Here is a 21,443-nt window from a genome sequence, read left to right as displayed (position 1 = left end):
GTAATGCAGGGGTTTTTAGTGTTTGTAGGGTGAAAAGCTGCATATTTCACTGAATATCATCATATGCATTTCAATTGAACAAGTGGGCGTTATTTGCTTCTACCTCTTTGACATTGCCTACACGTTTAGTGCAGCTTGTTTCATGATGCTGATTGTGCAAAGCATAGCAAGGTTCCTTCCTGACATTAGCTACCTTTTATATGCTCTGCTGTATATTTTAAATGTTTCATTTTCCGTGACATTTTCAGTAAATGTATTCTCCATTAAAAGCCAATAGTGTACATCACATCACATTTTCACCCCCAACTGTTAAGTAGGTGTTCTAGATCATTCTACCTTTTAGAGACTGCTAAAGCTGTAAAAGCTGTTATCGTCTCTGGACATTCATGGGACCATCAATTCAGAATACGTTTTAAGGTAAGAGGACATGACCTTATCCACAGTTTGCTCTGCCTGCGTCTTTAAGTAGACTTTAAATGCATTTATGCTGTCTCTGAAGTTCATTATCCAGTATAATTGAATGCACCTTAAGAGCAAAACAGACTTGTTTCTGCCCTTAAGCTGCATTCATTGAGTTTGTTGGCCACTCACAGTCAGTGGAAGATGCTGTAAACTCAACATATTATCACCTTGTAAAGCTGATATGATGCATGCATTGGCAACAAATAGCCTATATACACATCCCCTAGCCTAAATAGCATTTGAATTTGTGTTTCTAGTGATCTGATTAATGTTAAGGCCAATATTCATTCTACTTTTAGCTCTGTTTTTGTCTCCAACAACTCTTGAGGGAAATATCTGGCTCTTTAGCTGCACTATGTTCATCAGCTATCGTCGCTAACTGTGTCTGTTTGTTGTCGTTTGGTGCTGAGCAGATGGGGTGGATTGGGTTTATTAAAGCTTTCTTGGGCGACAATTTACTTTAACCCAACAATTTTGCATTTACAAGCAGTTCTAATAAGAATTTTTAAGTGTTCATTAACATACTGTATTTGTCTACAACTGTAACTTTTCCTATGAGAGACAATTTACATAAAGTAACAGTAACAGTACAGTAAAGTTAGATGGTTTACTAAGATGGTGAGACCCCAACAATGAGCTAAAAGATGAATCTCTGTAGATAAATGTAGAACTGCAGTCAGAGGTTAATTCTTGGGATATAACATAAAAAAAACTAATTTGATCCAATGTTAAAGTAAAATATTGATTATTGCCGCTTAACTATCACCTTGAAAGTAAATATTTTCTCCTACAACGTCCTGTATGTAATTTGCTGATTAAGAATGAATCGGCTAAAAACACGAGCATGTAGCATCTGACCTGGTTCTAGCAGTTTATGAATTTGATTTAGTCCCTGGACGCCAGCACCTTGTTTAGGGTTACATATAGTCGAAGTAAATACACTCTGTGGAGACATTTCCTTATCAGAAAATATAAAATTTGTCGCAGTGCTGAAGCACAAGGCCATTCCTCAGAACATATTTTATGTTGAATGTCACAATGGAGTATCACTGAGTATTGTCTGTGAACATAAGCGCTGTGAGTGATTCATGTGAGACTCCCTTCGCTTTGCTGACAGCTCAATTGCTGTAATTGTTCTGCTGTGAAAGGAACATTTTATTGTAGCATGATTTTGATTTCAAGTGTAAAACCAAGTTTATTCATTTTGCCAGAAATTATTGACTGGATCCAATCTGTGAAAGTGGAAACATTCAAAATGTTACAGTTACTTACTTTTTTTGAAAAATAAAGTGTGCAGTACAGTGATAGACACTTACATATTTAGACTTCACTGCTCACTCAAAGAGCATCAGAAATGAGAGGTTATTGCGCTTTTTGGCATTAAATCTCACGTCAAAGTCAGAACCACATAACTCCAGCAACCCATTACAGCTCTGCTAAATAAACACAATATATCCCTGTCTGAAACTGATACTTTGTCTGAGCCTGAATTTGTTTCTGAGTCTAAAGGCACCACTATACTTCATCAGAACTGCTTGACAGCTGGTTAAACTGATGTCATGATTGGCGGGGCTGCATCGGACAATTTCTATAACTTTCCGAAACCGACAATCTAACATTCAGCAAATGACAAGCTGTCTTTGAACGTACCTCTCACATTAAACTATCAAAGCAGTGTTAATGCGAAACACACACATGGAGGCGGACGCCCTCCGGATTACATTTAACCCTAGTGCCACAAGGTTTGCAGGTCTATGAAGAAGGGGATGTGGAACTACTCTCTAGCCATCCAATATATAGTTGCAGAGTTGCTTCCGAATAGAAATGAATTAGTTGTTTGGATATTTTTGAACAGTTATTCCAGTTGAGTCTTCTCAATTGGTCTCTGACTGTTTCTGCTCCTCTGTCTGAACCTGAATGTGTCTCCTCAGTCAGAACCAGTTTTTGTGTTTCATTAAGTGTCTCGTTCTTATTTTCAGTCCAACCCTATACCCACTTCTCAGTCCTGTGCACTTGTCAAAATGTCAGTCAAAACCTGTATCCATCCCTGTTTAAAAGTCTGCGCCCCCTTCAGACCCATGTCATGTTTCTTTACCAGAACACGCTTCTGCTTCTGTTTTCAAATGGAGCTTGTGAGCTTATGGTTATGACATGGAGAGTCTTGTACAAGATATGCTTGGCGTTCAAGTGGTTAAGCTGTGAGAAAACTGCTGCTAGGTAATGGCAATATTAACAATACTGTTGGCGCCGAGGGTCTACTACTCCCTCTTCTGCTCTGGACCCAATCCTCCACTATTCAGTCTCTCTGAGCAAAGTCATACTGTGTCCAAGTTCTTGGTGGCCCCCTGACCGGCCTGTAGAGCAGGGCTTCTGTCATGGCGATGTCTTCACGGCCTCTTCAGCCTCTTTCTTCTTCTTCTCCAAATGTGTCTTTCATGGAATATTCCATTCCATGTTTTTCGTCAGGTACCTTCTAGTTGCCCTCGATGGGTTTACCTCCTCTAGATCGCCTGACCCCGTCACCTGCCTACCCAGCTGCTCCTCTTTCAGCCCAACACAGTGTAAATACCCGTACCAACAACCTCAAGGACGAAGGGTTGAATAGCAGTGTCAACAAAATCTAAACATTTGAGCTTAATAGAAATCAACAAGACTAATGTATCATATGTGTCAATAGAGCATAGGAAAAGACACGTGTGTGTGTATGAAACCTTCACATATGACTACTGCTAGTAAGTACCAATAGTTTTCCACTTTTGTTCCAAAGGTTAACACTTCAGGAAGCTTTTTCCACCTCTGCACACAAATACTTTTGAAACCCCAAATAATGAAAATGGCCTCAGTTCAGCCAAACGGCGTACACCGAAAGCGACAGAATAACACCATAGTGCCTACCTTTGGCAGCTCAATTGTCAAGGTGAATTAATCCTCCCACACACTGCCGGCACCTTTTCTCATTCTGCAGCCAAGTTGTGCCTATTGAGACACTTTTACGGCATGGCCGATGTGTTTGTTCATTCCCCAGAGCCCTGTCACCACCGAGCAGACAAGCAGCGTGCAGCAAAGCAGTAGCATGCCCACTCCTAGTTGGTCCTAAAGATGAAAATATGTGCTTCTTGTCCTGCTGCCGACAAAAATACAACACATTTTGTAGTGTCAGAGGTCGTAGTAGGGGACCAGAAACACATTATTAATACAGCTGACAACAATTTGTGGGGAGGTGCTGTATTGTAGCAGAAATAAAAAGAGAATGATTTGACGTAAACTTTGAGTGCTGAAAAATGGCTTTCTGAAGTAAACAGGTCCATGATGTAAATGGGAGGCGGTCGCTGAGACATGAGAACTATTGAACTGTATAAATTGCCAAAATATGCCAATAAAATAGTTTCAAATAAAAAAAACATTTCCAAGCTAAGGTGATGACAATCTGATGAACAGAATATACATTTTGCATCAATATGTTTTTTCACTTTAGTTAGTTAATTTTTGTAACTTCCAAAGATTCAGATTTTCTTCCCCTGTAGGTAAAGTCAGACTGTTCATGACTTGAACATTCATACCTAACAGAAAATACAGGATAACTGGTGATCTTCTCTTATGAATCACTTACTTAACAACAAATATTGTAATAGTTGTGCTTGCATGAGGCCCAATTAATTTATCTTGCCAACAGGTATCATCTGTGAAGCCACAGCTTGATATTGCTTGTTCCTCGACGCCATAGCATTAGACCCATCATCACTTAACTGCAATCCAAACAATGAATGATTTTTATTCAAAAGCAACTCAGCGACTACAGCTTGTTACTCTCGATATCTCTCTCTCGATCTTTCCCTAGATCTTTCTCAAAACAAACAAAATGAATCATTTGCTCGGCATGTTACTTCCAGGCCCAGAAAAACCCTGCGGCACTTGTGTCAGGTGTAAAGTGGAACAGAGTGTTGAGGCACTTATTCTACAATGGATTCTCCTGAGATCTAGTGTGGCTCGGATTTTTACCTCATTTGTACGTCCTTTTGGACAAAAACTTCTGCCGAAGACGTCAGTCAGCCTTGTGCTGACTGACGTTTGTGTTTTTACACAACTTTTATTTATTGGTAATAAGCTGTAGGCCATACATTCATCGGGTGTATGAAGGAATATTCCAGCAAATGCATAGTGTAGCTCTTTTATGTGTTTTTGGCTTTTTTAACAATCCAATACTATAACACCACGGCAACACAAACTGTCTACACAGACAATACTTGTTGGTTAAATTCACGCATGGCTTTAGTCTCCTCTGGGGAATTGTTGATAATGAAGAGATTCAATACTGTCAGTGGTGTCGTTAAAGTGCTCACTTGAGGAATTTTGCCTATGGCAATTACAGCAAGGTCCCTATAGTCCAACACTGATAGAGTGTGCCTCGAGTAACCAAATTGGGCATTAACTCTGTGTTAATGTCTGAGCCAGATTGCACCTGTTGAAGCAAAAGATGAATGGCCGGCTTTCTAAAAAGCTGCAGGCAGCCTCGTTCTTCTTCACAGCCAAGTGATCGATGGAGGAGTGAACGAGATATACAGTTCAGATTTGACAACTGTTTTAATTAGCCCCTCTGTGTGTCTCCCTCCATCCTCCAGATGGACCATGTGCAAAAAGCCGTCCTCCATCACACCGTTCGCCTCCCTCCCCCCGTAAAGAGAAGGCACGTCTCCTGCACCGTTTGCAAGCTGAGGTTCAACTCGCAGGTGAGACAGGAAATACCCCTTCTCAGCCCCCCCCAACCACGTTTCAAACTCCAAAGAATTTAGTTTTTGACCTAACCTGTTTTGGTGTCGGTCATGTAGTCCTTCACATATCATTCGGTTAGGGCAGGGCATATTTTGTTAAAATAGTAACAGTGAATAACATTAGTAGTTGTGTCTTTTCAGCCATGCCAGCACTGTGGCTTTGTGTTTGTCAGTCCTCCACTTCGGTCCGGACTAAAATATCTCAAAAACTGTCATATGAATGAATGGAACTTTTGTACAGAAATGTGTGGCCCCCAAAGGATGAATCCCCGAACTTTGGTGGTTCCAAGACTTTTCCTCTATCACCAACTCAAGATATTCAAGATCCCTAGAGCATACATTCTCGACTTTTCATCCAAAAGTTCATTATTCAGTCAAATGTCTTGACAACATTCGGGTGGATTGGCACACAAATTTAGTAAAGACACAATTTACTCCCCCTCAGGATGAATTGTAATAACTCTTCATCTTGCTGCTATCATCAGGTCACACATTGTGTGTGTGTCTATGTCTTTTATCTGTCACTAAAAAACCTGCAGAAGACATTCCCTTCAGCCTCAGCTCTACTTTGTGTTCAGTGCGAATTTGTGGGATTTGCTGGGTGGTCTAGCACCAGAGCGCCACTCGTTCAGGGTGTTGTCTGGTGCGTTTAATCAGTTGTCGGAGACAATCTTTATGTTGGCTTTCTCCAGTCTTTGTAGATTTCAGCTCGTCTTAAATTGCGTCCGAACTTTAAAGGCCCTGACATTCCAAACAGACATCAAAGAACTAGTGGCGACAAAGCCGACTGTTGAGGTCAGATGAATAGTAGTATTGAAACCGATTTGTAGACAGCAGCAAACATGTCACAAAGTAGAGAACTACTTAAGCATGATAACAAACAAGCAATTCCAAGAATCCTTTTTAAGGCTGTCACAATATCAGATTTTCACTATACGATCATTGCAAAAATAATTCCCGATAATAGTATTATCAGTAAAATTCACCTTTCCTCTTTTTTTGGCAAATTAATTATTCATATTCATAATCCGAGTGGAAGGGAGACCAAGCGGGAACGGAAAAGAACGGAAATGATTTAATAGGTGCTGACTTATTTACACAATATTATCATAAGTGTATTATTAACATAAAACCAATCTTTAATTTTTTTAACATCACGGTTATTGTCAATACTGGTATACACCCCTAATACAGAACATCTGTCATTAACATGCTGTATACTATTATAGTAATACATGAGTACTGCAATAATGAAAATACAATGTATGAGGAATATGAGTTGAGATAGAGGTTTATGACTGGAAAATATTTTCCTCATTGACAACAGACAGGACATAAAATAAGTGAGTCACTGATAGAAAAAACTCCAGTAAAGAGCTGAAATACAGTCCATGTATTCGCTCTTCTGTAGGTGTTGAGAGTGAATCAGACAAAAGGTTGATAGAAAATAACACGTCGCTGCTATTTTGCTGTTACTGTAACATATGTGAGAAGATAAATCATAGCGTCTCTGAGTTTGTGTCGCAGTGTAACAGCGACAAAGACGCATTACTGCTTGAATATCAAAGTAGCAGTAAGTATAAGAGCATTATTGACTCTGTAGAGTTGGATCCATTATGCAGACATAATGTGGAGGTCCGGATGAGTCTCATCCATTACAACATCTTATACAAGACATTCAGTGATATCAGCAATAGCACTTTTTGATCTCTTAAACCTCAGCATCTAAATAAATGATGGGCTGAATGTACCATTTGTGTGATCTTTTAAAGTTTTAATTATATCTCAAGATCCATCAGAATAATGCAAAAGAAGATTTGTTTTGTTTGAATCGGCATGCAGTTTTCGTTTGTAAATTACTGTTGTCCAACTGTGAGGCAAGAAAGGACATGTGCAGAGATGGTAAAAGAGATTGTTCTCATTATTTTTCTTCAACACAGATGTCTTCTTTTTAGCATTTCTTTGTACCTTTATTGAACAGTTTGACAGTGACGAGATAGGCATGAAGAGGGTATGACATGTGACACGCTGTAACCACTTGGTCTAAGGTGCTCAACACAATGTCTTCTCACTTCCCCCCCTCTCTTTCTCTAGACACTATGAAGGAAGTTGGCTACATGACTGTTGTTTAAAGGTTTGATATGTAAGATATGCCAGAATTAATTTAAACTTAAAACAATAAACTAACATTATCAACAGAATGTGAAGAGGTAACAGTGTTGACGTTGTGTCAAAGACGTCTATGTGTTGCAGATATATCTACTGAGATTAGCATCTAACTGACAGTTCCTCTCCGTCCACTCTTGTAATGCCACTTGTTCCTCTAGAGGTGATAGTGAGTCACTGTAGCCCCAGTCTGCCCTCAGTACAGAGGGAGAAGTACAGCTGCCTGACTCGCTTGTAAATATTACAGCCATATTCCGTGTCTGTTTTAGTAGTTTGTTTATTGGATCGGAGAAAACCACCCGCACCACCTCGCTTCGTCCTCACAGCTGCCAGGATGCTGTTTCGCTGAGTGTACACCTCCCGCCGCCGGGAAGATGAGACGAATATCTGGCTCGTTTTTCTTGTTTCTGCCACTTTAGTCCAATAGAATCAGAATCAGAATCAGAATCGACTGCAGAGGGGAAGAAACTGTTTTTATGGCGAGACCCCGGCCTCCTGCCAGATGGAAGTGACTCAAAAAGTCTGTGTCCAGGGTAGGAGGGATCTGCTGCAATCTTACCTGCACGCTTCCGGATCCCGGAGGCGTGCAGGTCCTGGAGGATGGCAGATTGCAGCTGATAACCTTCTCCGCAGAGCGAATGACACGCTGCAGTCTGACCTTGTCTCGGTCAGTGGCAGCAGCGTACCAGATGGTGATGGAGGAGGTGAGGATGGACTCGATGATGGCAGTGTAGAAGTGCACCATCATCGTCTTTGGCAGGCTGAATTTCCTCAGCTGCTGCAGGAAATACATCCTCTGCTATGCTTTTTTGATGAGGGAGGTGGTGTTCAGCTCCCACTTCAGATCTTGGGCGATGATGGTGCCCAGGAAGTGTAAGGACTCCACTGTGTCCACAGTGGAGTCCTTACGCTTCCTGGGCACCATCATCACCCAAGATCTGAAGTGGGAGCTGTGTCCACAGTGGAGTCACACAGGGTGATTGGGAAGGTGTGGCTGGGCTCTTCCTGAAGTCCACTATCATCTCCACTGTCTTTATAGCATTGAGCTCCAAGTAGTTCACACTGCACCAGGTCACCAGTTGGTCAATCTCCCACCTGTAGGCCGACTCATCCCCGCCAGAGATGAGTCCGATGAGGGTGGTGTCGTCCGCGAACTTCAGGAGCTTGACGGACCGGTGACTGGAGATGCAGCTGTTGGTGTACAGGGAGAAGAGTAGAGGAGAAAGAACGCAGCCTTGGGGGGATCCGGTGCTGATGGTCCGGAAGTTAGAGACATGTTTCCCCAGCTTCACGTGCTGTCTCCTGTCAGACAGGAAGTCTGTGATCCACATGCAGGTGGCGTCAGGCACACTCAGCTGGGAGAGCTTGTCTTGTAGCAGAGCTGGGATGATGGTATTGAAGGCAGAGCTGAAGTCCACAAACAGGATCCTGGCGTAGGTTCCTGCGGAGTCCTGGTGCTGGAGAATGTAGTGAAGTGCCATGTTGACAGTATCGTCTACAGACCTGTTGGCTCTGTAGGCAAACTGCAGGGGGTCCATGAGTGGGTTTGTGATGGATTTGAGGTGGGACAGGACAAGGCGCTCAAAGCACTTCATTACCACAGAGGTCAGGGCGATGGGTCTGTAGTCATTTAGTCCTGTGATCCTTGTTTTTTTGGGGACGGGGATGACGGTGGAGGCCTTGAAGCATGCTGGCACGTGGCATGTCTCCAGTGAGGTGTTAAAAATGTCTGTGAACACTGGAGACAGCTGATCAGCACAATGCTTCAAAGCGGAAGGAAAGACAGTCAGGTCCGGCTGCTTTGCGGGGTTTCTGCCTCTTGAATAGGGTGTTGACGTCCCTCTCAAGAAAGGAGAGAGGTGTCACTGTGGAAGTAGGGGGGGAGGGGGGTCGCTGAGGTGGGCAGTAGAGGGGAGGCTAAGGCCTCTGCTGAGGTGGGGAGATGGGGCACCTGGGGTGGAGCTGATGAAGAGTGTCGCGGGGATGGTGTCAGGTCTGTCCCATTGACTTTCAAAGTGACAGTAGAACTCATTCAGTTCATTGACGAGGCGCAAATCACTCATGGAGTCGGGGGCTCTAGGCTTATAGTTGGTGATTGGCTGAGAACTGCTGTTGTAGTTTCTCAGAGTACAGTCGCTTAGCTTCTCTCACCGCCTTGCTGAACTTGTACTTTGACTCTATAAACCTTTCGCTGTCCCCTCTTGAATGCGTCCTCCTTTTCCAACCGTAACTGCCTGAGTTTGGTTGTGAACCAGGGTTTGTCATTGTTGTAACTCACCCTGGTGCGTGATGGTACACAGCTGTCCTCACAGAAGCTGATGTATGACGTCACAGCCTTTGTGTACTCATCCAACCTACAAACATCCCAGTTAGTACAGTCCAAACATGCCTGGAGATCCTCCACAGCCTCACTGGTCCAGGTTTGCAGAGCTTTAGTTTCTGCCTGTATGCAGGAATCAGGTGGATGACGACGTGGTCAGAGTGACCAACTGCAGCACGGGGACGGCGTGATAAGCACCGCTGACTGTGATGTAACAGTGGTCCAAAATATTCCCCTCTCTGGTCGGGCATTTAATAAACTGTTTATATTTGGGGAGTTCGTGGTTGAGTTTTCCTTTGTTAAAGCCCCCGAGGACAATAACTAAGGAGTCCGGGTATGTCCGCTCCACATTCAGGATCTGATCGGCGAGCACTCGCTGCGCATCCTGCACGTTGGCCTGCGGTGGAATGAATGAAGCGAACTCACGGGGGGAGTAGAAGGGTTTGCAGTTAATGAAAAATAGTTCCAGAACAGGACAACAGTGCTGTAGGATCACTGTCACATCGTTGCACCAGCCACTGTTGATATAAAAACAGATTCTCCCACCCTTTGCTTTGCCTGACAGTTCTGTGTTACGATCCGCTCTGAAGAGTTGGAAGCATGGTAGCTTCAGCCCATCGTCCGTGATCGATTCACACAGCCACGTCTCAGTGAAACAAATCAAATCAAATGTATTTATATAGCCCAATATCACAAATTATACATTTGTCTCAGCGGAGGATGAAGAAAAGTCTCTGTTTTTTGCCACAAGTAGCTGAAGTTTGTCCAGTTTATTGCACAGTGAACGCACGTTGGAGAAAAATATGCCTGGTAGTGGGGTACGGTGACCGCGCCTGCGGAGACGCACAAGCACTCCAGCACGTTTTCCCCTCCTCCGGATTTTAACTGCATGAGCAAAGGTGAGCGCACCTTTGACCAGAATGTCCAATAATTCCACTGATGAGAAACGTGGGAAATAAATCCACTAGAGTTGTTCCTCTGATCTTCATGAGCTCTTCATGAGTGAAAGAGCTCAGGGTACCACAAAAAACTGAGTTTACGACCAAAACAAAACAAAACAATGCGCACCAATACACGAGGCAGCCGTCCGTGGTGCCATCTTGATAACAAAACAAACTGACGTAGTGTTACATGGACTACAGTCCCCGGTTAACGTTATAGATAAGCCCCACATGAAGGTTATAAAATAGTTCTGTTTTTTTGGCTCTCTGCAGTTTGGTCGAGTTTTGCGTATTCTTGCCCACTGACTGACTGTCAGTCAGACAAACATATCTTCAACATTTTTGTACTGCAATTTAATTATGCAAATATATCTGCAAGTAGTTCATATAAATTGATATATTAGTTTGAACCCAAAACTGTTAAGTTTACACAATCAATTCCTGAGTTTTGCTTATATAAGTTATAGCTTCTAGCGGTTACACCCAACCGTAGTCATACTGATGTGTTAGATGACCAATTACACCATTTACAAAACAAAACATTTTATAATGTTAATAGAAGCCATCAGTGACCTGCCTGGAGAAACCCATTCACATTGAATTAATGTGCAGTTAGCTTCACGATGATACAACAACAGAAGTGATTGAGGAGGTGCTTTTGATGGGAAATCCTCTTTTTTTGCATGCCACATATGCAGCTTTCTTTGCATTCATCCTAAACCATGGTAGCTTGATTATGACTAGATCTCTAGTCTTTATCGTTGGTTTCAATATAATGCATCACATGAGCAGAATAGATTACAGGAAGGAGATCCTATTACAAACTTGGGAGTTCATCACAAAGTATTGCCACAGTCATTAGCTCATATGTGCAATCTACAATACAATAATGAAATGCATTGCATTAATACAAGCTTGCCGATGGACCAGCAGATGGGTTTCGATTTCCCTCGCACCTAATCTCCATACCGTTTCGAAAGTAATCAAAATATTTGAAAGGAAAATCACTGCTGCTGCTGCATGTTGTTAAATCAGTAGCATCCCTAAATAGCAATGTCATCACTCTTTCATTAAAAGAGTAATCAATCTATTTCTTACACTGAATGTTCCTGATTACTCAGGATGCGGTTATTATGTTTAACATGGGGATATCTATATTAGTATATATTTACTGTCCATCAGCTGTTTATTTCAACACTTCATTAGAGAGATATACTGTGTTTGCCTGTCAATCAACAGGTAGTGCTGTGTAGAGCTGGGAGCCCTTAAATACCCTGGGTTTTTTATTTCTTTGTATTTAAACCGCAGCTACAGCAGTGGAGTATCTTAATTTACTCCGGCAACAGTTTATCATAAAGGGAAGCTGCAGCTTGGATGATGCAGAGCAGGAAGCCTGTGGGGTTCTGCTAAATTTGGATCCAATCTGCTCTGATGGAAAGCAGAAAGTCTGTTTGTTAGTTGATTACCTGAGATCCTAAACAGAAAAGGTTCTCTCTTTCCAAAGATTTAAAGATGTTTCTTCTTTACAAGATGCACGCATGAGTCAAGGTCATTAACTGGACTCAATTCTGTAATTTGTTGACAGCGAGTGAGTCACCAGATAGTCTGATCTGCTCCCTTAACAGGGAACGCTTTATTATCTGCTTACATTTGATGCATTTACTGCACTGCCTCTGTCTCTTACTTGACTCATGTTTTTGTAAATGTAATTAATTTACTTTGCAGACCTGCAGTTTTTACAAGATAATAATCTAAAGGAGATTTATTTTCCAAATAAAAACATTGTTTACTAACCCTGCTTTCCGGAGCATTTGTGACATTGAAAGTGACACACCAGAAAAACTGACATGTATTACTTGTAGGCAATGGGAAAAAGGTGTATTGCCTATTTTTAGATTGATTTCCCGCATTTAAAAAACTTGCATATCCGGCTAAATTTGCTAGGAAAAGGGGTATTAGAGACTGTCAGTCAGACATTAGGTTTCATACAACATGACGTCAGTGTACATAGTTGTTCGGTCACACTGGAAGCCGCATTAAAAGGCTGGACATCATAGAGGGGGAGACACAATATCGTTTAAATATGGAGATATTGGCACAATACATTCATTGTGTTGCACTTAAGTGCACTCAAAAAGTGACATGAATAGTTGTTTCAAGAATGAAAAACAAGAGATAAGGGAGAAGTTGAAACCCTGCCTCCAATCAGGGCGTGATTTGGGTACGAATGTTGTTTTTTCTAAAGTTAATGAAATGATCAAACGAGACTCCCTCCCCCTAATCTGACATTGGAACAGGGGAAGGGGAGGGGGAGGGGTCCAAAGCTATTCAACCATTAGACAAGCAGCTCTGTAGAACCATCCTGGCAGCTTAAACAAGCTCCCGGTGCCACTTATATCAATAATTTGATTAGGAGCGGACATTTCTTGTAATGTTAACTGACATTAGAAACAACCTTACGTGTAGTTTGACTTCCTGAGAAGTCTAACCAAAAAATACCAAGAGACAAAACTTAATTTAAACCTTTATCTAACCAGGAAAGGGCCTCACTGAAAATTAGATGAAACAAGATATCAACAGAAAGATAATTAAAAAGCAACAGAATAACAGCCACAGATCTATAATAATGGGTATAAAAACATCTTTAAAATAAATGAATGCAAAATTAATCACAAAACAGATAACGCTGATGATCACATTGTTTCTTTAAAGCGATTTACTGAAGCAGAAATAAACAGAGAACACAATGACTGTTTGTCTGTGAAGGAAAATTGCATCCTCTGTTTATGTTTGAGCTCCAGGAGATCCTGGTTTCTCTTTAACAGCTGACATTTCCTAATTGTATGAGAATTGTTCATAAACATTTTGAACAGCTGAAGACGAGACATCACTTCTGTTTCAGATGTGAAACATGGATGTTTATCTGTCACGAATGACGGAACAAAAAAACACAGGATCCTAAATACGCGACTCAAACAGCGACGTTGAAACAAAAAGATCTTTTAATCCAAAATCCCATTAACAAGAAACATACACTTGATTACGTTTACAAGACGAACTGGCACAAGACAAAGGGAGACAGGACTATTTATACATGAGGTAAGGGGACACAGGTGACAACAATCAGGGGCGGGGCAGACGATTACAGAAGCGGGAAAACGCACAAGACAGGAAGTTAAGTGACCTGGAACGAGAGGGAAAGGTGAGTTTCAAAACAAAACAGGAAGTGCAAGACGACACTAGACACGCGTGACTGTAACTTAACATAACCTGACCTGAGAGGTATTACACACTGAACATGAACTAAACTATAACATAAATACATGACATGACATTACCTGCTCTATACCTCTGAAAGGTGTTGACAGCATTACCAAATAAGTTATTGAAGCTTTAAAACAGTTTGTAATACTTATAACAAATCAGTTAGACCTCTCTGGGGTCTATTCGAAACCCAAACTTACTGTATGAAACAATAACGTTAAATGCATTTATGTCAGGGTAAAATTTATATTTGGTCATACATATATTATTTTATTTATTTTCTTTTTCTTTACCTTCATCAAATGCTGCGGGTTACCACTTCAATACTTATAGGATTTTAACATTTGAGTCATCCGGAGGTGTGTCGTGAAACTCAGCCGATACCAACTAATCTAATGCGTTATATATATAAACTATTATACTGAAATAAAGATGCCGAGGAAATAGTCTTAAGGCGTTTTATTCTTTGCAAAAGAAGGTTCAATCATCACACAGAGTATAAGCAGTCTGGGTGAGGAGGAATGAACACATGTATCGATGTGTTCATACATTTTAAAGGTAAGGAAGGGTCGAAGGGTTTGGAAGAGTCGTAAAGCTTATCAACACATGACATTGACCAGAGCCTGCGCCCCATTTTGGTTGGGTGCCATAAAGTATATAACCCCAATAAATCACCATCACCCCTAGTCCTCTACTCCCCGAGTGATAAGAGACTTGAAAGCCCTCCTGAGTAAACAGTGGAATGTATCTAACTGGTACTGTGGGAAACCACTAACACGAACACATCTACAATGTATGCATATAGTACAAGCAAGTCATATTATGAGTATAAGAAAAGTATATTATGAAATGTACCATTACAGGTGCTGCCATTATATATATATAATAACTTGAACAAATGGGGGGACACTTTTTCTTAACTCCCTCAGGTCAGTTTTCATTGTGCTCTGCTTTGAACAAAGTGATGCCTCATGGACTGAACACGCCCCCAACAAAGTTCCCACCCACATTTAAGCAGTAACACCCAGTGACAAGACACATTCTTATTTTGCTTGATGGTGGAGTTAGAAGTCTTTGAACAATGGCGGTCAGCAAGCTCATCAAATACCTTCTCTTCACTTTCAACTTTTTGTTTTTTTTGGGTGGAATCTTTATTATTAGTTTCTCCACAGACGTGAGGACCAACCAAGCAGAGTACCACATCACTGATGAACTTCTCCCGGCCATAGACCTCCTAATAACTATCGGTGCCATTACTCTGACTTTTGGCTTCCTGGGTTTCTGTGGAGCAATCCGAGAGAACCGCTGCGTGTTGGGCATTTTCTTCAATGGCCTGCTGATAATGTTCCTCATGCTGGTGACTGTGGGAGTGTTGGGAGCCATATCAAGAACGGCATCTGCTCAGGAGTTGGTGAGGGAACACTTCAAGGAGCTGCTTCCGCTGAGCGAACAGCCGCAGGAAGTTCAGGATACGTTTCAGAAAGTGGAAAGGTCCGGGTTCTGCTGCGGTTTCTTTGTTGGACATCTTGATTGGGGCAACTCGGCAAGGGTTCCCGACTCTTGTGTCTGCAAAGACCGCTCCAGAAACTGTATGGTTTTGGATGATCGTGAGATATACTCGACACCGTGCATGATGTACATTATGACGTGGTTGGACAGAGTGTCAGACTCAGTCACAGGGACTGCATTTGGATTAGGCATCTTGATGATTCTGGGCATGATTCTCTCATTAATCCTGGTCTATCAGATTAAGTCTGAGAAGAGTAGCATCATTTGAAAGGCTCATCCCAAAGCCTGAGGTTCACATGTGTTGATTGAAGGACGGATCATCATGTTGGTGTCAATTGCATCTCTACTGGGCTTTGCTTCCATTGTACATGTTATGACTGTTTCTACTCTTTTGTACCTGTTTTTGTAGATTGCAACTATTTTGCATATAAACATTTTTTTAATGAAAAAACTTCATCTGAAATTGATTTAGTCCAAAGAATTCATATGTATTTGTGTAGAAGAACTTTTCTTTATTTCCTCTCCCATTAATGAATTTTGAGTACCGTATATATAATAGATTAAAACTAGCTCCACCTCAAGCAGCTCCAACAGTAAAGTGTTGTTTACACATTGACGCATCAGCATTAACGTTGCAATACATAACAATATATCACTCGCAGCTGCGAAAATGCTAAGTACATTTTGCTGTATGATTTTAAACCCAGAAATATTTTATTTTTAGATTGCTGATTAAATGGAAATGGATAGTTCTAGCACTTGTACACAGTGAAGGCCGGAGGGCTTAAAATGTTATGTGTTATGAGATACATGTATGTAGGCTAACGCAACCATTTGCTTAGAGCGCTGTGGCAACCCTACAGAGCTAGCATCACACATTTTATTCTTCTTAACTTATTTTATTGAGTGGAAAATATAAATATTCTCAGAAATAACCAGGTGCTGCTTGCAGCCTGGTGCCAGAGGGAAACAAATCTTAAAAATGTGTTTTTCCCCCTGTTTTGTTTGGACACCAGTCACATTCACATTTGACTCACAATGGATCAACCTCGGCGGTCCCGACACCCGATCTCGCTCCCCCACAGTGCACTGAGGCTCTCACACCAGGTGTTAAGGGTTAAAACAATGACAAATGCTTCTTGGTTGTGAGGTGAGAAGTTCAATCAGGTCTTAAATTATTCCCAGGAATGTGGGTAGGTGAGTAACTAGGAGGACCTTAAAGATGAAAATCCCCCACAATCTGCATCACTATAGGCTTCAATTTACATTCTCTGTTGCCCTTAAATAACCTGTCCTTTCATCCTAGGGATAATACAGTACTGGCTACACCTCTAAGCATATACTCTGTGAATCTAGGTCATAGAGATTTATGACTGGCTGAAAGAAGTGCATAAACCCGGTCACAAATTAAAGTGGGAGACAACTCCAAAAAAGAAAACCTCCTGGTAAAATCCATACTTACTTAGATACTCAAAGAGTTGAGTAAACTATTCCACAAATAAAAAGTGATTTAACCGGTTTCACTTCCATTACATCGATGTTGGGCTTTGGAGATACTTTTATTCAAACATTAACTTTATGAGCATTTGTTGGATGGCTGAAGAGAGCAAGGAGTCAATGAATCTGAGCAACTGGAAAACACACAGCTGTTACATTTGTAAACTTTCCTCCGTGTTGAGCTTTTGGTCTGTTCTTAATAACCCTGACCACGAGAATGTTCTGTTGTTTATGGAAGAAATTGTTCATAGTCTTATTTAAATCACATTGAGTTAATTGAATTATGAAACCAGAACAATATGTCCCCCCTGTCTTCCCTCTTTGTTAAGCAAAACAATGAGCAGATTGATGTTGTAATTAAATTGTCAAACGTTTTTTGTATTCCTCTCAGAATTTCCAGATTTTCTGGACAAAGCTTTCTTTTATTTAAACTAAACATTTCAAGTTTTTCTTGTTTTATGCTACGTCCCCGCCTCTTACTCAGATCCTTGAATGATTGCAGTGACACAAACCGCAGATTACATATCGTATTTAAAGTTGCTTTAATTGAATGTGTTGTTTTTAAAATCCTGTATCCAGATACCGGCTTCTTATCATTTCCTCAAAACAAAAAGGTGTTTAATGAACCATGCAATTCTATATAAAGACAGCCAACTTTTGCACAGATTATGAAACTATAAACTGCACTGGTGCAATGATCTGATAAAGACTGAGCCACTGTGATGTAACAGCAAACATTTGAAGCTTTCCCTCCACAAACATTAGCATCGCTTCGTCTGTCTCGAAAGCACGGATGAAAGTTGATATTTAGGTTGATGATTTCTGAGGAAAAGTCCTCACTGACAAAAGAATAATAATATTGGTACATGGACACAAAATGTCAAACATTTAACTGTTTAACATTTAATTACAGCGCTTTCTTAAAGCTGTATAAATTGCAATTTCCCCCTGTTGCCCCACTTGGCAGTTAAGGGAACACTTTTCTATTATCGTCGACTAACGTTGTTAATGTGTTTGCAAACTGTTGCTTACACTTCAGCAGACACAGAGCAACATTCACACTCATTCAGTGTCGGATTTCTGGTCACCTGATGATAGTAAGTCCAATTTTTACTCTCCTTTTGGACTCTTCTTACACCGGAGGGAAATATCTGGCTCTTTAGGCTCTTTAGGCTCTAAACGCTCAACTAAGTAGAGCTTTCCCGTTAAAAACAGGAACAAGCAAAACTGATGAGAGTGGTGAGAATGAACCAAAAAACAATAAAGTTGAGGGCCATTAAACCAAAACGGTCCGTAGAGCTTCGGGGAACTGCAGCATTTGTGATCATTTTCTGTGGGATGTCATTTAATCCATTGTTAACACAGACAAGTTTGTTAGTGCAGCTTCAGAGGTGGCGGAACGAGACACACATTCAGTTGTCTTCGTGCATTAACCCTTGCGCTGTCGTGGACTTCCTGCTAATACGACCACATTTCATTGAGAAATGTTTTTAGGTTCACCCGAGTCAGATTACTGTCAGGACCTTTACGGAAATGTGATTTTGGGGGCCTATGAAACCAATACAGATTGAAATCCATGTCCACAACACACACACGCACACGCACACACACACCTACACGCACACATACACACACACATACACACACACACACACACACACACACACACACACCTACACACACACACACACCTGTGAAACCAATACAGATTGAAATCCATGTCCACAACACACACACACACACACACACACACACACACACACACACACACACACACACACACACACACACACACACACACACACACACACACACTATCTAAGTCTGAAACTGTTCAAGTGTTCTTTCTGTATAAAATAAAATGTTGCTTTTTATCATTGTTTTAAACCCATCAAAACATAATCTCAACTCTCATGTATTTCTCTGTAACGGTAAATATTTAGGACTAAATAAGAAATGATTAGAGCTAATTAAGCCGTTATTCTTTTAAAGCGGGAGCACACAGAAGCACACCATGCAGAAATCTCTCATCTAAAGTAACTTTTCTTTATCTTTGCCAGAACATTTTGTGTTCAGGTAGGACCCCATCGCTCATAGTAAGAAGCCAATTTATCAAAAATGTTTTCAAGACCTTTAATGGAAGAACGATGCTAAATCTACATTTAGCCGACACTCATTCAGGTTTACTTACAGTGCCAAGACGGGTCATCTTGCTGGCATGTCTGTTCATGGATACATGGGGATTTAAACGGTGACCTTTTGGTTTTCAGACAGCCTCTCTTAATCTAAGAACCCTCCGACTATGATTTGTTTGATGTCTTTTCCCCCCTCACAGAGCACCTGGAAGGAAAACAAATGATTTCCTTCCCAGTTTTAATCATGCATGTGTCAGCCTTGGAATTCATGTCATTCTTTCACTTCATTGCTCAAATGAAAGATGAATTATTGGCGCAGTCGCATTAAACACCCATCCATATCACCTGAGTCTCATGACAAAAAAAATAATTATGTCTTCGGTACCTGGAGAGTGATGAATGTGGGTCAGAATGAATAGTTTCATGCCAGAACAAGATGTGCACTCAGTTTGAAAAAGTGACGCCTCATCCAAAAAATGGTTTCTGGAATGAAGTAAAAACGTTGAGGGCACCTCAGCAATTTCACAACCTTTGCCAACAAAATGATTTAACTAACTTTATTCCCCCGATATAATGAAACCTTTTTCTATTAACATACACGTGTAAGTTCACAATCAATATGGAAGTAAATGAGTCCAGTGGTAAAAACTCCAAAACAAAATAAAAGCTTTGTCACAAGATCATGAACTGACCCCTGTTAAAAACCAGTGGTGGACTGTAACTACGTACATTACTTTAAGTATTGTGCTTAGGTACAATTTTAACATACTTGTGTATTTCCATTTTTATTTTATTTTATACTTCCACATAATACAGCTAACATGTTTTACATAAAAAAACACATGCTTATATGATATCAGTAATAATCTACTAAGTATCTGAAATTAGCTCCTCATTGAGGAACTCAAATAATTAGAATATAATAAAAAGAAGATGGAATAATATGATATAATAATATTATACTTTAAAAGTAGCCATTCTGCATAATGATTTTAAATACACTTTGCTGATAATACTTTGTACTTTTACTTTAGAGACATTTTGAATTCAGTGCTTTTACTTGTATTTTTTTAAATTGTTGATTTAATGGCGTACATGGGCGAGTTCCATGCTGGGTGGAGTCAGAGATTTGTGATTGCATTCATCTGTTAATTAAATAATCTGAGTACTTCTTCCACCGCTGGCTAAAACAATTGACTTTATTTACTGAAGAGGAACAAAAGAAAACAGGAACAATGTTTTTGCTTGAATAGTAATGCAGAGAGAATCACAGCAGCCTTTAGTGTATCCCACTGTGGCCCATAAATAAAGATGCTTACAAATGTCTTCTGGGGATGCGTGGTTGCCGCACTTATTTATTCCAAGAGGCAATTGCATCTCTCCTGATACCTTGCTTCCTGCCACAGGCAAAGTTTGCGGGGTCGTGTGCAAAGGTAAACAAGGACAGCTCAAAGTCTCTGCATATGTCCCACTTCTGTGTGCCTGGGTTAGTATTTTGTGAAGGTGAATCTTAGTGGCGCTACGTGTTTGGACTTTAAAGCAAACAGCCACTCTATAAATTATACATCACGGGTCACACACATTTCTGAATCACTGACACATTAATAAAGAAATGAACTTCATATTCACACTGAATTGACATTTTATCAACATCCCTAATATATTAACAGCCAGATAAATGTGAAAGCCAGGAAGATTTTGCAAAAACAATATTAAAAAATAATGGGCATTAGGCATTTTAAAGCAAATCATTGCTGTAGAACAATGACAGCACTTAGCAACCATTTACCTGGGCGTATTAATCATTTTGTAAGAGAAGGTTTTTTTAAATGTTAACACTGTTTGCTGGACTGCAAGACATATTAACTGTCCCCTGCTAATTATGTTTAGTCTGCTTCATTGACTCTCACTGTGTTCCTCTAATTTTCATATTCCATTTCATCCTGGCTCTGTGCTTAGCTGCTTTCCCAGCGTTAAATCGAGCCTGTTATTTGTTCTCCTCACAGAACCAGGCCTTGGCCCACTACAAGGGGACAAAACATGCCAAGAAGCTAAAAGCCCTGGACGCTCCGAAGAGTAAGCTCAAAGGCTCAGTGGTCACCAAGGAAACCACCAAGGGCATCAACACCTCGCAGGTCCCCAACGGCACTGACAGGAAAGGTTTGTGTTTTCCTGCTTGCTGCACATTCCCCAACACAGGTTCTTTGTTGTTTTCCATTTGGAGCTGCTGCCCTTGTTGATAATGAATGTTGGACCCTGAAAACCCACCTTTTTGGCATTTTACATTTGCTGCACACAACATGCAATCACTTTAGTAGCTGGATGGACTCACTGTTGATCAAATCAACCCTGTGTTGGCTGCTCTGCCAATGGCTGGCTA

The 21,443-nt window shown here is 40.9% G+C and overlaps 1 protein-coding gene and 1 pseudogene across 2 annotated transcripts in view; both read left to right on the top strand.

The window, feature by feature from the left end:
• The window catches only part of znf385d (zinc finger protein 385D), a 67,037-nt gene that overhangs the window by 24,658 nt on the left and 20,936 nt on the right, over positions 1 to 21,443 (top strand). The window contains exons 1-2 of one of the 2 annotated variants that reach the window (XM_029450637.1): positions 5,082 to 5,189; positions 21,070 to 21,223. In XM_029450637.1, the coding sequence (XP_029306497.1) occupies positions 5,082 to 5,189; positions 21,070 to 21,223 (262 nt within the window). Of the gene's footprint in view, positions 1 to 5,081; positions 5,190 to 21,069; positions 21,224 to 21,443 lie in introns of those variants that run through there. The other variant, XM_029450636.1, reaches the window with a different exon arrangement.
• On the top strand, positions 15,004 to 15,817 carry LOC115020714 (tetraspanin-8 pseudogene; annotated as a pseudogene).

This window comes from Cottoperca gobio, chromosome 16 (genome assembly GCF_900634415.1).
Source record: "Cottoperca gobio chromosome 16, fCotGob3.1, whole genome shotgun sequence".
Classification (NCBI taxonomy): domain Eukaryota; kingdom Metazoa; phylum Chordata; class Actinopteri; order Perciformes; family Bovichtidae; genus Cottoperca; species Cottoperca gobio.
This window is presented reverse-complemented; position numbering and strand designations above follow the sequence as displayed.